Source organism: Anolis sagrei, chromosome 5 (assembly GCF_037176765.1).
Source record: "Anolis sagrei isolate rAnoSag1 chromosome 5, rAnoSag1.mat, whole genome shotgun sequence".
Classification (NCBI taxonomy): Eukaryota; Metazoa; Chordata; class Lepidosauria; order Squamata; family Dactyloidae; genus Anolis; species Anolis sagrei.
The window spans coordinates 19,587,519-19,602,360 of record NC_090025.1 but is presented as its reverse complement, the minus strand read 5'-3'; the positions used below and the strand labels follow the sequence as shown (position 1 = coordinate 19,602,360).

The window sequence follows — 14,842 nt, the reverse complement described above, 5'->3', positions numbered from 1 at the left end:
CAATTGTTTTTATGATAGAACCAATAAGGGAATGACATTTATAATCTATTAGAACTCTGCCTGGCTAAGGAGGGGCAAATCCCTCTGACACTGGGCAGTGCACAGAATTCCAGGAAATGTAGTTTAGGGCAGGACCTTTTGAATTCTCTGGCATAGGGCTCCCCTCTTCCCAAACTACATTTCCCAGAATTCTGTACCATTCCCAGAAAACACTGCTACCTCTTTTCCCTGCTCCTAATGGCAAGACTCTATTAATTTACAGAGGAAAGGCAAGGCACTAAGGCAGCCCTTGGCTTTGCTTCCTTGCACTGAATATGAAACTGACTTTGGGAGCCTTCCGAAATTTACAAAACTAAAATGAAAAAGTATGGGATAAGTTTCAATTCTTAAATTTTTCACACGGGCCATGCCCACATATCAGATATTGCCTTATAAATACAAATTTAACAAATGTGATCCCAATTACGAGGACTAACCAAAAATGCACACCTCTAGTATCTACTTCTAAATATGGAATGACTTGAGAATGCAGCTGTGCAGTGCTGCATGAACACAATAGTAGACGCAGCAAACTGCATACCATATTTCACAAACGACGCTTTTCATTGTAACTGGATTTCACATGGATCCGTTTTACTGCCTGGCCACTTGAATACTTGATGCTGAAAATGGCAATCTGCAACAGCAGAAATACTTGTATAGGTTTAGTTTCAGTGCAAAGTGAGTCATAGCGCAATCATCCATGGTGGATTAATTGACTCCACAGTAAAGCCGACTCCTCTGTTCAAATGGAGAGGCTTAACTTGTCAGGGCTGCCGTGAGCAGAAGCCGTCAACAATTAATTCACAGCTGCAGGTGACACACAAGCCTCGAACAGTTAAATGAGCCAATCAGCATTTGACGAAAGATGTGATGTCAATGGAGATCACTAGAGGGGAAAAGTGCTTCTTTTTCTTCTCCCCGGCTTTCATGAACAGCGGAGAGGGAAATCTCAATGGTTTTGGGATCCAACGGGCCTTATATCCCCTCCCAGGCACTGACATCATTCTTAGTCTAATTCCTTGACTGCAAAACCAGGCAATTTTTTAGCTGCAGACTGAATCTACTCTCTTCCCGATGGAGTTCCATCACACGCTGAAAACGATTTTGTTTTGGCAGCATTTGAGCCTTACTGCAGATTGTATTTATCTTGCTCTTCCTTTTGTTTTTCTTGCTGCTATTTTGTACCTTGCCCTGCTGCTTTGTTTGCTTAATTATTTTACAATTACAGCTTTGCCTTACAAATAAGCAAGGAGGGAAATATCTGAGTTTAGATCAAAATTTATCAATGCCAAACTTCCATTCTGTGTGTTCAGTTCACTCTTAATTAATTTGAATTAATCAATACAGAAGAACTACAGCTTCATGGACATGATATTCTGAGTTGTTGTAGGTTTTTTTTCATGGACATGATTTTCTGAGTTGTTGTAGGTTTTTTTCATGGACATGATATTCTCAGTTTTTGTAGGTTTTTTTCTAGAGGCATTCTGTCCTGACGTTTCGCCTGCATCTATGGCAAGCATCCTCAGGGGTAGTGAGGTCTGTTGGAAGTAGGAAAAAGGGTTTATATATCTGTGGAATGACCAGGGTGAGACAAAGGACTCTTGTCTGCTGGAGCTAGGTGTGAATGTTTCAACTGACCACCTTGATTAGAATATAATGGCTAAGACTACACAGAGAAGCCATTGAAATCCACAAGCATGTGGACAATTTCAACAGAAAGGAGGAAACCATGAAAATGAACAAAATCTGGCTAGGCTACCAGTATTAAAAAAAAACCTCTAAAATTACAACAGCACAACAACAGAGAGGAAATAAACAAGGACATCTAATTACCTCTCAACAAAAGTTTGCTCTAAGTACTGTCAGGCCATTATATGCTAATCAAGGTGGTCAGTTGAAACATTCACACCTAGCTCCAGCAGACAAGAGTCCTTTGTCTCACCCTGATCATTCCAGATATATAAACCCTTTTTCCTAGTTCCAACAGACCTCACTATCTTTGAGGATGCTTGCCATAGATGCAGGCGAAATGTCAGGAGAGAATGCCTCTAGACCATGGCCATATAGCCCGAAAAAACCTACAACAACCCAGTGATTCTGGCCATGAAAGCCTTCGACAATACAATTATATTCTGAGATAATCGATTCTGTACAGCATAGAGAAAACTGCCAAATATTGCACACCAAAACAAACAAAACCCAATAAAGAAATAGCCATTAAATAAAACACAAATCTATACTGGTGCTTGCTAGGAGTGACTGGATCTTTTCAAATTCTGGAGGAAAAAAATATGCCTACTGCCACAGACCCTTCTGCCATCAACTTCTTTTTCTATCCCATTTTTTAAAATCATTCAGCAGGTAGTGTATTTTCCTAGACCTTTAACTATTAGGTAAGGGAACAGCTGTTAACGTTTTCACCCAAAATGTTGGGATTTATGGTTCCAATTCCAGATGTAAAAAGATGCTTCTTGTAAGGACTTGAAGCCCACACTATTGCAACTCTCAGGGAAATCTGTGGGTCTAGGAGTGGGAGAAATGAAGCCCCAATGTCCTTTTACTCTGAAAGGAAGGTTGATTATCCTTCCCTTGCATTGGGTAGCAACTGATTCTCAGCCTGCAGTACTCTGCTAAAAGCCAGCTTTCATGCAGCATATTCAAACTGGATGATCATTAATTAACAATCCACCTTCTTTCACGTTCTCATGAAAAGCCCTCAATAAAATAGGAAAATCTTAACATTTAAACCAACATTTTGGGGGGCACTATAACAAAAGCATAACCAAAGCAAGCCATTTCACTAACCTCAATTGGTTCAGCAGGTATTTTCAGTTTGGGTAAGTTGGTCTTGGCATTTGCTTTTAAAGTGGTTATCTTCCCATAGGACGGTTCGTGGTATTCCTTGGGAAGAGGTTTCAGCTCTGGAGACTCATCCGGTGCCTGATCTTGACCATCCATTGGCCGGACGTAGGCAGTCGGTTTCTGCTGTATTATTGCACTGGTTTTGGAGGACAAGGATGAGGGAAATGTCTGGGAGGAAGGCTGGGCAGCAACAGTCACAGCAGCACTCACGCTGTCCTGGGTTTCATTATCACGTGTTCCAGCCACCGGCTCTTGAGGAGGAGAGCTTTTCTGCCCAGGTTTTTTGCTGCTGCTGTTGCTGCTACTACTCTGAGGCCTGGAATTGAGACGCTGGCCGGAATGTAGAGGCGACAAAGGTGCAATAGGGGAAGACAACGTGGACAACAGGGGGGAAAGATGCAAAAGGGAGGCTTGCACCTCCCGTGTGATATCTTCATCCATGCATCTTTCGTTCTTCTGCTGGCGCCTGCTACTTGGGATTTCTTGAGTCTTGCAGCTGAGCTGTTGACTTTGCCTCTGGTGGCTGGGCATCCCCCCACTTTGTGAGGCTGGTTCAGTCCTTGAGTGGGCTTTTTGGTAGTGCACAGAGTTTCCTGCTGGAGGAGCGCTGGAAGGAAGGGGCCCCAAGGGCTTGTGGTGATAGCTGTTGTTCTGGAATGAGGGGGGCAGTACGCTGGTGGTCTTTTCGGGGAAGAGCGGGCGGTCTGGCTTGTGCGGAGGGATCAGAGACATGACACTCTCCGGGATCCCTATGTAATTCTGCGGGGACTTGGCAGCAATGAGCTCCTTCATCTCTTCATAATCGCCAAACATTTTTTGAATTCGATTGGATAGCTCGTCTGCTTTGTGTATCTGAAATGGTAAAGAGCAGCAAAGAACAAGAGGGTTAGAAACAATGAAACAGAGGATGCCCTTGCAAACATTATGAGTAGAGAAATGATCAAAAGACCATAATATTACTGGTCCATCTGACTAATTGAACAGACTGATCTAACAGCCACACAGACACCCACTAAGTTTTTTAGGAAACTGCAAATTGTTGTAATTTGCAGTAAATATTTTTGAAAAGCTGAAATGGAATGAGGTGAAAATTACTCAATTTCCTCCCATAGTTCATGAAGGCTACCTTCTCCTTGAAAGATTGAACTGCTTAGGGAAATTAAACAACAGGGGTCATAGGCAAATATTTGTGTATTGTCGAAGGCTTTCATGGCCGGAATCACTAGGTTCTTGTGGGTTTTTTCGGGCTATAGGGCCATGTTCTAGAGGCATTTCTCCTGACGTTTCACCTGCATCTATGGCAAGCATCCTCAGAGGTAGTGAGGATGCTTGCCATAGATGCAGGCGAAACGTCAGGAGAAATGCCTCTAGAACATGGCCCTATAGCCCGAAAAACCCCACAAGAACCTAGCAAATATTTATATTTATTGGCCTACCCATAAGGGAGGGTGATATCTTAAGTTCATATAAACTTAAATATGAGTAGCAAATGGGAATTTTAATGGGAATTATAAAAGATTATCAGGACTATTACTACAGTATGATATGTGCGGGGTATATTCCAAGAGTTTGCAGGACATGCAAACCCTAATGAAATGAAGGACATTTGGCGAAAGAATAACATAGTGTTGCACTGGAAAACCTAAAAAGAAGAGTAGTTGGATGTGGATAAATGAAATCGTGGATATCGGACTCATGGACATGGGCATCAGTTATTTATATCCTGCCCCTTTCCCAGTGTGAGACTAAAGGCAGCTTACTACCATCGAAATCAATATAGTTAAAATTACCAGCATACAGAAGTTAAAAGGCAATTAAAACTGCCATAAAATCCAAAACCAATTAAAACCAATTAACAACAATAAGAACAACAACAGCACATTATAGTCGCTTCTGGTGTGAGATAGCTGGAGCTGATAGATGGAGCTCATCCGCCTCTCCCCGGATTTGAACCTGTGACCTGTCGGTCTTCAGACCAATTGGAGCCCCCAGTGGCGCAGTGGGTTAAACCCCTGTGCCGGCAGGACTGAAGACCGACAGGTCACAGGTTCGAATCCGGGGAGAGGCGGATGAGCTCCATCTATCAGCTCCAGCTCCTCATGCGGGGACATCAGAGAAGTCTCCCACAAGGATGATAAAAAACATCAAATCATCCGGGTGTCCCCTGGGCAACGTCCTTGCAGACGGACAATTCTCTCACACCAGAAGCAACTTTCAGTTTCTCAAGTCGCTCCTGACACGACAAAAAAAAAAAAAAAAAAAAAAAAAAGCACATTATACAAGGGCTGCAAAATCAATTTTCAAAGGCATGTCAGAATAAAAAAGAGCTTTATCTGCCTGTGAATGATACTGAGAAGGGTGCCATAGTCTAATTTCTCAGGGAAGGGGTTCCAGAGCCTGGGAACACCCACTGAGAAGCCCTCCCCATGTTCCCATCAAACATGACTATGAGGATGGTGGGACGAAGAGCAAGGCTGCCATACAAGACCTCAACAAATGGTCAGGCTCACATGGTCAAATGAAAGTGATTCCACTGCTAGAAAGCAAGAGCAGATCCCTTTTTTGCAACTACTTCTCATGTACCACTGTGGAGCAGCAATAGTTAGAATGGATATTTGGCTAAGCCTCGCTACAGGAGATAATTTAAACAGGGGATGCTGAGCACTGAGTTCAGGGTCTTCTGCATGCAAAATATACTCTAGTATTGTGCTATGTGTCTTCTAGGATTTACTTCTTGCTCCCAATTGCTTAATGCTCTACCTCCACAAGATATGAACTCTTCCCTAAGATGATGCTCTCCATATGCTTTGGAATAATTCCGATTAGCCCCAGCCATCATGGCTACTGCTCAGCAGTGATGAAAAATGCAGTGTGAAACATGCAGGAACATATAATGATAGGGAAATCCAGCACAGAGTAAGGGTCTTGCTGTAACTCTAGAAAGAAGGTAATTGATTGTATAAGGACCACTCTTCAAACTGCAATGCAATGGGATATGCCAGTTACCTTGTAAGGTTTTTCAAAGAGGGGAATGGCTGCGGGGAACGTCTCTCTTTCTTGGTGAGCTTCCTGATTCCTTCTCTCTTTTGCTTGGATGCGGAGCAAATTCCTCTGTTCATTGTACAAGCTGTTGGAGAGAAGAGTGGGAAACAATTACTGTCTAGCACCTCTGTCTCTTATATCTATATATCTCCACTTTTTCAACATACGCACTTTTCAAAACTGGAAAATAAAGTAATGGAAGAAAACAGGAAATTTGACCCAAAACACCGTACCTAGACTTGTGCCTAGAGGCATGCAGTAATGGCACATATAAAGCAATTAACCTACTTGCAGACAGAGAAACTTTTGAAGCAGAAAAAAATGTATGTATGTATGTATGTATGTATGTATGTATGTATGTGTTTAATGTATCCTCCCATCTACCTGCCACAAAATTTGAGGCAGCTTATAGCCATTGGCAACTCTGAAAATATTGATACAAAAGTTAAAACACAATTAAACCCCAGATCTGTTTTGAAAAGCACATTTAAAAGAAATTCAGCACCTGTGATAGAAAGCTCCATCTGCTACAATGTATTAAAAACCAAATGCCTCATTAAATAAACTAAATAAATAAATACAAATGCCACCAAGCCTTTTTTTCCCCAAGATCCTCAACGTAACTGTAAATGCAGAACTGGTGGCTCATCTACTCTCGCCATCATGTTCTTCATTTCCGTCACCAGATGGATCCAAGAGATTAGGGAGAGACAACTTCCTCTGCTGTTCTGGAGCTTCCAGAAGCGAAAAGAAGGGATGTGGAGGCACTTCCCCCTTTATAGAAAATACATAGATCTTGGGAAAAAAATTGCTTACAAGAAGTCTCTACAATTTTCTTGGTTCTGATAGCCATAGGGTAGGGAGAAGGACGGCAATGCCAGTTCCCAACCTCCTCAAATAAGTGCTCTCTACATCAGGGGTGTCAAACTCATTTTCATTGAGGGCCACATCAGCCTTATGGTGCCTTCAGAGAGCTGTTGAATTCATGGACAGAGAATCTGTGGATAAAGGTCCAACTATAATTGTTTAACATAGTGGTCGGTGCTCTTCAGTTTGTAATTAGGAGCCATGGTGGTGCAATGGGTTAAATTCTTGTGACAGCTGAATGACGGTTCAAATCTGCAAGACAGGGTGAGTTTCCATCTGTCAGCTCCAGCTTCCCATGCGGGGACATGAGAAAAGCCTGGATGGTAACACCCAGGCGTCCCCTGGGCAACATCTCTGCAGACAGCTAATTCTCTCACACAAGAAACAACTTGCAGTTTCTCAAGTCACGATAAAAAAATTGTAATTGAATGACAACTCCCATCCCTTTTGATCATGCATCAGATGGACTGGGATAATGAGAAGTGTAATCCAACAACACTTGTGGCTCTGAAGTTGGGGAAAGGTTAAAAGACATTTTAAAATCTGGAATCATACATTCACAAACCTTGCATCTAAACTGAAACCCCACTATCCTGACTAAACACAAGAAACTGCAGCCTCCCAGATGTTACTGTATCACATCTCTCATCAGCTCTAGTCATGAAGTCTAATTTTGAGTAATACAGAACTTGTAGTCCAGCATCAGTAGGGCCACATAAAATGACATGGCCAGATTTGGCTGGTGAGCCATGAGTTTGAGACATGTGCTCTAGATGCATTTGACTACAATTCTCAACAGCGTCATCAAGGGCAACCTGGCATAGAGCATATTGCAGTATGCTGTAGTCCAGGGATGGGGAAACTTGGGCCCTCCAGGTGTTCTAAACTTCAACTCCAACAGGTCCTAACAGCCTAATCAGGAAGATGCCAATGGAAGAATAACTGTGGTGAGGCTGTTCCTGTCCAGGAAAGACTACCGCTCTCTGATCAAAAAAACTCAGATGCATCTAGGACGGTGGTTCTCAACCTGTGGATCCTCATGTGTTTTAGCCTACAACTCCCAGAAATCCCTGCCAGTCTACCAGCTGTTAGGATTTCTGAGAGCTGAAGGAAAAAACATTTGGGCCCCACAGGTTGAGAACCACTGATTTAGGAGTATTTCCAAATTATACACCACCTGCCTCAAAAAAGTTGTTATTGTGAAGCCAGCTTTTTAAAATCTCCAGGACTTTTAATCTCATATCAAGGCATAGGGATACAGCATCCTAGTGAAAGTGTGGGAAAGTAAACACTTTAACTTGAGCCAACACCAGTCTTAGGAATCTGTAAGTCCTGTGAACATCTCTATGGCCAACTTCCACCAGAATTTCATTACTGGACCTTCAAATGCTTAAAAAATGTTCTCTCTAGGACTTCAGGTCCTCTAGCTCAACTCCATAGTCAATATCCATCAGATATTTACCACCGAGTTAGGCTCAGGGAATTAGAGAAAACATATTAATCAAAAGTGCAAGAAGTCTAATCTGCAAAAGTTTACTCCACAAATGTGGAGGGTCAGCTGTAGTTCTGATCAGCTCCACTTTGGCCACATGTTTCTCTATGTGGTATTGCTAACCTGACCTATGTTTTTCCGTATTTTGTTTTTACCTTTGTAATAAGCCACCATGTTATAGATAGCTCAGACTTGCTAAAATAAAAGAAATACAAATGGGCAATAGTAATCACCCTCAGGAGCAACAGTAAGGGCATCTAAGGTAGAGATGTCCCCCGAAAGATATCTGTGGAAACAACACTGGCTTCCCCACAGCTCAAATCCCTTCTATCTTGTCCCTCCCTGACTCGCTCCACACCCTGCCAGTTCGCATCTTGCTGAGACCATGAAAACTGGAGCAAATCCATTTTCCCAAGGAACAGCGACTTTGGGGGTTTCATGCTTGGATTGCATTTGGAGCATTATTACCCACAGTCACGCACCAGGAACAGGGGAAAGAAACTACTGTCTTTCCAATGGTTTTCTATGCAAGCAAGCTCCTAAAAAGCCTCCAAATGTTGATTTGTTCAAAAACAACTGCTGTGTGAGAACCAGAGCCTTTAAACCAACCATTATTATTCCCTTATCAATACAAAGCAGAAAAGACAGATGTGCACGGCCAGAGGACAACAGTGTTATGTAAGAAACCTGGCTGCTCTCAAACTGATCTGTATCCTTCTTCCAACTCATACATACCAACTTAATATAACAAGGAAATAATCCAACACCAGCCCCATTCATTTCACTGTGTCTAAAACAGATGGTCGATGGGTGCATCTTAATGAAGTTGGACACCACTTGAACTTCCAAGGCTCAATGCCATGGAAGGCTATAAAGACTTTGTAAAGCTACAAGTCCTATGATTCCATAGCATTGAGCCAGCTAAGTTGGTATTGTTACATTAATTGTACAGTATAGATGCACCCAATATCTTCTAATTTTCAGATAAGTCACTAGGCTGAGGGGAAACCAAATATTTTATACAATACAACATTAGCACTGAATACTGATTGAAAACTGGAAAACCTTTCATGACTGTGTAGACTGTGTTTGAAGCAGGTGTTGGTTGTCACACAAGCTAGTAGCAATCAATACCTGTTGAAATTTCCCCTTCTAGAGAGCCAGAAGGGTGATGGTGTGAGGGTTGGGGACTATGACTTTGGAGACAAGGATTCAATTTCCTGCAACGCCAGGAAAATCCACTGAATGACATGTGAGTAACACAATTTCAGCTCCAGAAAAACCAAGTGATAGGGTCATCATAAATCAGAAACAACTTGTGGACTTAGAACAATAGCAACAACAATAACAACAACCACCCTTAAAGGAACAAGAGCCATCTCTAATTTTCACTTTGGCAAACTAGTACAACATTCAGGCAATATAATCAAGTACTGCACAATTCAGCAAAATGTATCCCTAAATGGATTAAGGATTGTAAATAATTCACAGAACAGGGGAAACCTCACTATGTCATTTCGGTCCAGCATCACCGAACAAAATGTATTATTGCTTTTGTCAGATGGGTTGCACTCAATCACCTTATCATACCAAGGTGTTTGTGCCACCAGCAGCTCCTTTTACCTGTTCAGAGCATTACACTACACCAAAATGAGTACTCTCGTAAAGCAAGGCAGCTTCATCCTTCTTACAACATTTCCAGGCACCAGAATCTTCCTTCATTACTACAGTTGATTGGCAAATGTAACTTCTCCAGAGTGGACAGAACTTTGCAAAACAAGGGAACTGAAATTAAGTCTTTTCCCCCTTCAATGGAACAGACAGGAAAAGAAAAGATATACTATTGATTTGATCAAGGAAAGTGGCGGAGGGGGGTGGGTGGGGTGCCTGGCATCTTAAAGGCTAATTTATTTTATCACAAACGTTTGTTGATTCCAATCAACTTTCTCAGATATACTCGCAGGGAACAATATTTGAGATTTTAAATAGTGTGGGAGTCAGCTCAGGGTGAAATGGGTTACAATGATAAAACAGGGTTGCAAGATAAAGCACTGTCAAAAGTCCATTGGCCCTGATATCCACATATCAGCCTTACACACTTGTTACAGCTACAATGAATTTTAAATCAAGAGAAACTTGGGAGTGGATGGGAAAGAAGAGCAAGAAACACCCAAACCCTTCTATGTGAGGTTTAGCTCTGATTTAACTACCCATTGTATTTGCATCATTGCTGTTCATAAGGTTTCTAATCCAGGATCCCATGGTATGCCCATGTCTAGTCACCAATACACAACTCCAGAAACTTTGATAAGGCATCCATGAGAAAAGACCGCAGAAACAGCTTATAATCTAGTTATACTATCATAATGCTCAACCCCACACTTCTTTGACAATATCACAAGTTCTTGCACAAAGGGTCAGTGGAATCACATCTGCCTTGGAGCCCAGATCCGGAGACCTCAGGTTTTCACGTCTTTGGTTCAATGAAGAAAAGCCTTTTAAGATAGCATTTCGATAATGTAGGTAAGTTGGAAGATGCTCTCAGATACTGGATCAAGGAGTGCTCAAAAGAGTTTTCCCAATGTAAATTTGACAAATGGATTCAAAAGTGGCATAAATGCATCACCACTGATGGTGACTATTGTAAACAGAACACATGTTGGAGACAAAGAGGTACCTTTCACACAAATGTAGCTGCGTTATGTCCCTTCATGTTGGAAAAGGAGTTACAACTCCATAAGCATTACTTTCCACATAACCCTATTCATATAAGGAATATCTAAGGCAGTGGTTCTCAACCTGTGGGTCCCCAGATGTTTTGGCCTTCAACTCCCAGAAATCCTTACAACTGGTAAACCAGCTGGGATTTCTGGGAGTTGGAGGCCAAAACACCTGGGGACCCACAGGCTGAGAACCACTGATCTAAGGTTTTGCCCATTTATGAAGAGTATGCCAAAAAGCCAATTAAAAACAGATGAAATAACCAACATTACTCCAAAGTGCCAAGGGGATGTAAAACATCATTTCATAAAAGAAAAGAAAAAACATTCCAAGACCAGGAATTACAATGATGCTAGAAACTGTATGCAAATGCCTGTAAAATGTTCCATTCCTAGTGGTTACCATGTTCTGTTGTACTGCTAGCATAATGGAAAGCATAATGCCTGTCAAACCTGGCAGTTTGAAGACTGAAATTATGCCTTAGACAGATGAACATACTAAATGCATTTGTAGACAAGCAAGTGAAGAGGAAGTGATAAATAAAAGAGGAAAAATAAAATCGAAATTAGGCATAACCGACATGCAAAATGGCACAAAGGATGATTTCGAATCAAATCAAATTCCTTAGTGTTTCTTGTACATATGTAGAATGGTATAAATACAATAGCCCTGAGGGATCGTATCCCAGAATCCTTCCAACACTTCACTAACTTGTTTTTCAGTTTATATTAAGAATCTAAGGTTTTGTTCCTGTCATAACACCAACAGTGACATTAAAATTCAAACTAAAAGCTACAATTGCACGAGTCTTAGTCAAGTGCATTTCAAGAAAACTAAAAAACCTCAGTTTAACTTATTTTGACTACTAAGAAAAATAATACTTTTAAAGCATAGAAAATTAAATAAATAAAAGCTGGGGAGAAATGGAACTTGGGAAACCTAAGTTCTCATTCTGTCTGCTGTCCCCAGTGGAAGATACTCTGATTTGTTAATTCTGTACATATTTACAAAAATCTCAAAATCTCTCTGGTTTTAAAATCCTTTTAAGGCTGCCTTTTTTAAAAAGAAAAAAAAAACATTTTATCCAGATCAAGGATCTCATCACACTAGAGAATGAATCCACTTTATTTCGGGTACTTCTACCCTGCCCTTCTCAGCCTCCTAAGGGGGACTCCGGACTTTAAATCTGGTTTCTGCCTCCTGCAGAATTTTGGAGTTTGTAGTTTAGGGAGGGGCTTTAAACAGCCTCACTCCACTACAAACCCCAGAATTCTGCAGAAACCAGTTGTAAAGTGGATTCATTCTCTAGTGTGATGAAGTAGCAAGTCATACATTAAGGTAATTTTTAATACCCTGCCTCCATCTTCTTAAAGGGACTCGGGGCGGCTTACACGTGGCCGAGCCCAACAGAACAGTTAAAACGTAACACATTAAAATGCATATCAACAAAATGATAACAAAAAACAATATAACAAAATAAAACAACAACATTAAATAGTATATACAAGGAACATCAAACTGACAACTAATAGTAAAGTTAAATGTCTCGTCGTGGGTGGGCAGACTGGTGCCACAACATTAGAGGATAGAGCTAATGAGCAAAGTGTAAATATTCTATAGCAGCAATGAGAATAAGAACTATTTGCCATTAAGGATTTCGATATAACAATCATAAAGTGCTTGAGGACAAGATTTTGGGATCCTAACTGGGGCAAATCTGCAGCAAAAAAGAGGGTGGAGGCAACATATTCATATGTGATATATTTCCATTCTAGAACACTCCGTACTTCTTCCTACTAAAATTAAGGTGAACGTTTCCCTTCAATACAACTGCAGGAAATCATGAGCCTTAATCAAACACTTTTCTCATTAATGCTACAATCTCCTTGCTGTGAGATACCTCCAATTCAAGTTTTTCTAAACCAAGAGTGGAACATTTTCCAAAAGGTCAGGATGCTTTTTTTGTGTAAAGAGCAGTAAAAATTGCCTCCTGATATTCATCAGAAGATTAGTCACACAGAATCCAGTTCCGCTTCTCACTAAAATCTTGATGGGGAAACAGAACACAAAAGGCAAAACCCATCCTGCCATGTGCCGCCTCAGTATTTGACGCTGATGTGAAATGAAGCACATACCCCTGTCCTACCAGTTTTCTAACCTTTCTACATGTCAGGCCTTCCCATAGGCCTTACTTAGACAACAGCCTTTCATGCTCTTGACCCTGTAACAGGATGTCTTTCTAGCAAAATAATGGTCTTCTCCTCTTACACGGTAGATGTGCTGATTGTCAATATCCTCTGACTGGGAAATGTCATGATAATTTCTTGCCCTTGACACATTTTTTAAAAATCCCTGCTTTCCTGATCCTTCCTTATATGCAAGAAATGTTTTAACCTGGGTCTTAAAATATCCTTAAGTTCACATTTGAAAACATCTACACTGAAAAGTCTCAGCATTTCACTAAGCCTTGGGATTTCTGTTGCATGCCTTCAAGTTGCTTTAGTCTATTCTTAGGAACTAGGGTACTGTACCTAACAATAACAAGTAAATAGTAAGTTACAGTAAGAAAGGGAATGGAGAATAAGTGGCCCTACTGATGTTGTCTGGGTGCAACTGCCATCATCATCATTACTGGTAATGCCAGCTAAAGATAATGGGAGCTGCAGTCCATCATCACATGAAGGGCCATATATCCCACACAGAAACACAGGGTTGGAGGGGCCACACAGTACATCGATACATCTGTTTTTCAATCTAGCAACTCCAGCTAGAGAAGTGGTTCTCAACCTGTGAGTCTCTGGATGTTTTTGCTTACAACTCCCAGAAATCCCTGTCAGTTTACCAGCTGTTAGGATTTCTGGGAGTTGAAGGCCAAAACATCTAGGAACTCACAGGTTGAGAACACTGAGCTAGAGCATCCTTAGCAGTTAGCTCTCTTTAGCCTCTATCTGAAGATCTCCATAGGAAACCATATCTCTAGGTAAATTGTTTCATTCCCAAAACTGTTCTTACTATCAATCTACTTTCTAATCTACTACCCTGCAACCAAAACTATAAGACCTAGTTCCATACTCTCTTCTTGGTGACAGCCCTTTAGATGTTTAAAGAGTGTAATCACCTTTCTTCATACGTTATATCCTCCATACTTCTTTTCATCATTGTTGCCCTTCTTGGAACCCACCACAACTTCTCTATATCCTTCTTAAAATTAAGTGCTGCAACTAAACACAGTACTTTAGATGAGAACAAAATATAGAGAAATTATTACTTCCTTTATCATGAGTACCTTGATTATATTAATGCAGATTAAAATCCCCATCTCCCCTTACTTTCCGCTAAAGTAGTGGCTCTCAACTTGTGGGTCCCCAGATGTTTTGGACTTCAGCTCCCAGAAATCCTAACAGCTGGTAAACTGGCTGGGATTTCTGGGAGTTGTAGGCCAAAACACCTGGGGACCCATGGGCTAAGAAACATTGCTCTAAAGAAAAATGATCAGGAAAGCTGTTTGAGGACAGAATTTGCAAAAAAAAATATTTTAACTACTCAAGTCTTCCAACTAGAAGACTTTTTTTTCCATGTCAGGAGCGACTTGAGAAACTGCAAGTCACTTCTGGTGTGAGAGAATTGGCTGTATGCAAGGACATTGCCCAGGGTACACCCAGACGTTTGATGTTTTATGATCCTGTGGGAGGCTTCTCTCATGTCCCTGCTTGGGAAGCTAGAACTGAAATGGGAGCACCCTGCTCCCTGGATTCGAACCGCCAACCTGTTGGTCAGCAGTCCTGCCAGCAGAAGGGTTTAACCCATTGGACCACC

The 14,842-nt window shown here is 41.3% G+C and overlaps 1 protein-coding gene across 5 annotated transcripts in view; it reads right to left on the bottom strand.

Annotated features, from left to right (window-relative positions):
* The window catches only part of AFF1 (ALF transcription elongation factor 1), a 182,109-nt gene that overhangs the window by 101,029 nt on the left and 66,238 nt on the right, over positions 1-14,842 (bottom strand). For all 5 annotated transcript variants that reach the window (XM_060779266.2, XM_060779267.2, XM_060779271.2 and 2 more), the window contains 2 exons: positions 5,911-6,031; positions 2,848-3,756 (listed from right to left, as the gene is read on the bottom strand). In XM_060779266.2, the coding sequence (XP_060635249.2) occupies positions 2,848-3,756; positions 5,911-6,031 (1,030 nt within the window). The remainder of the gene's footprint in view (positions 1-2,847; positions 3,757-5,910; positions 6,032-14,842) is intronic.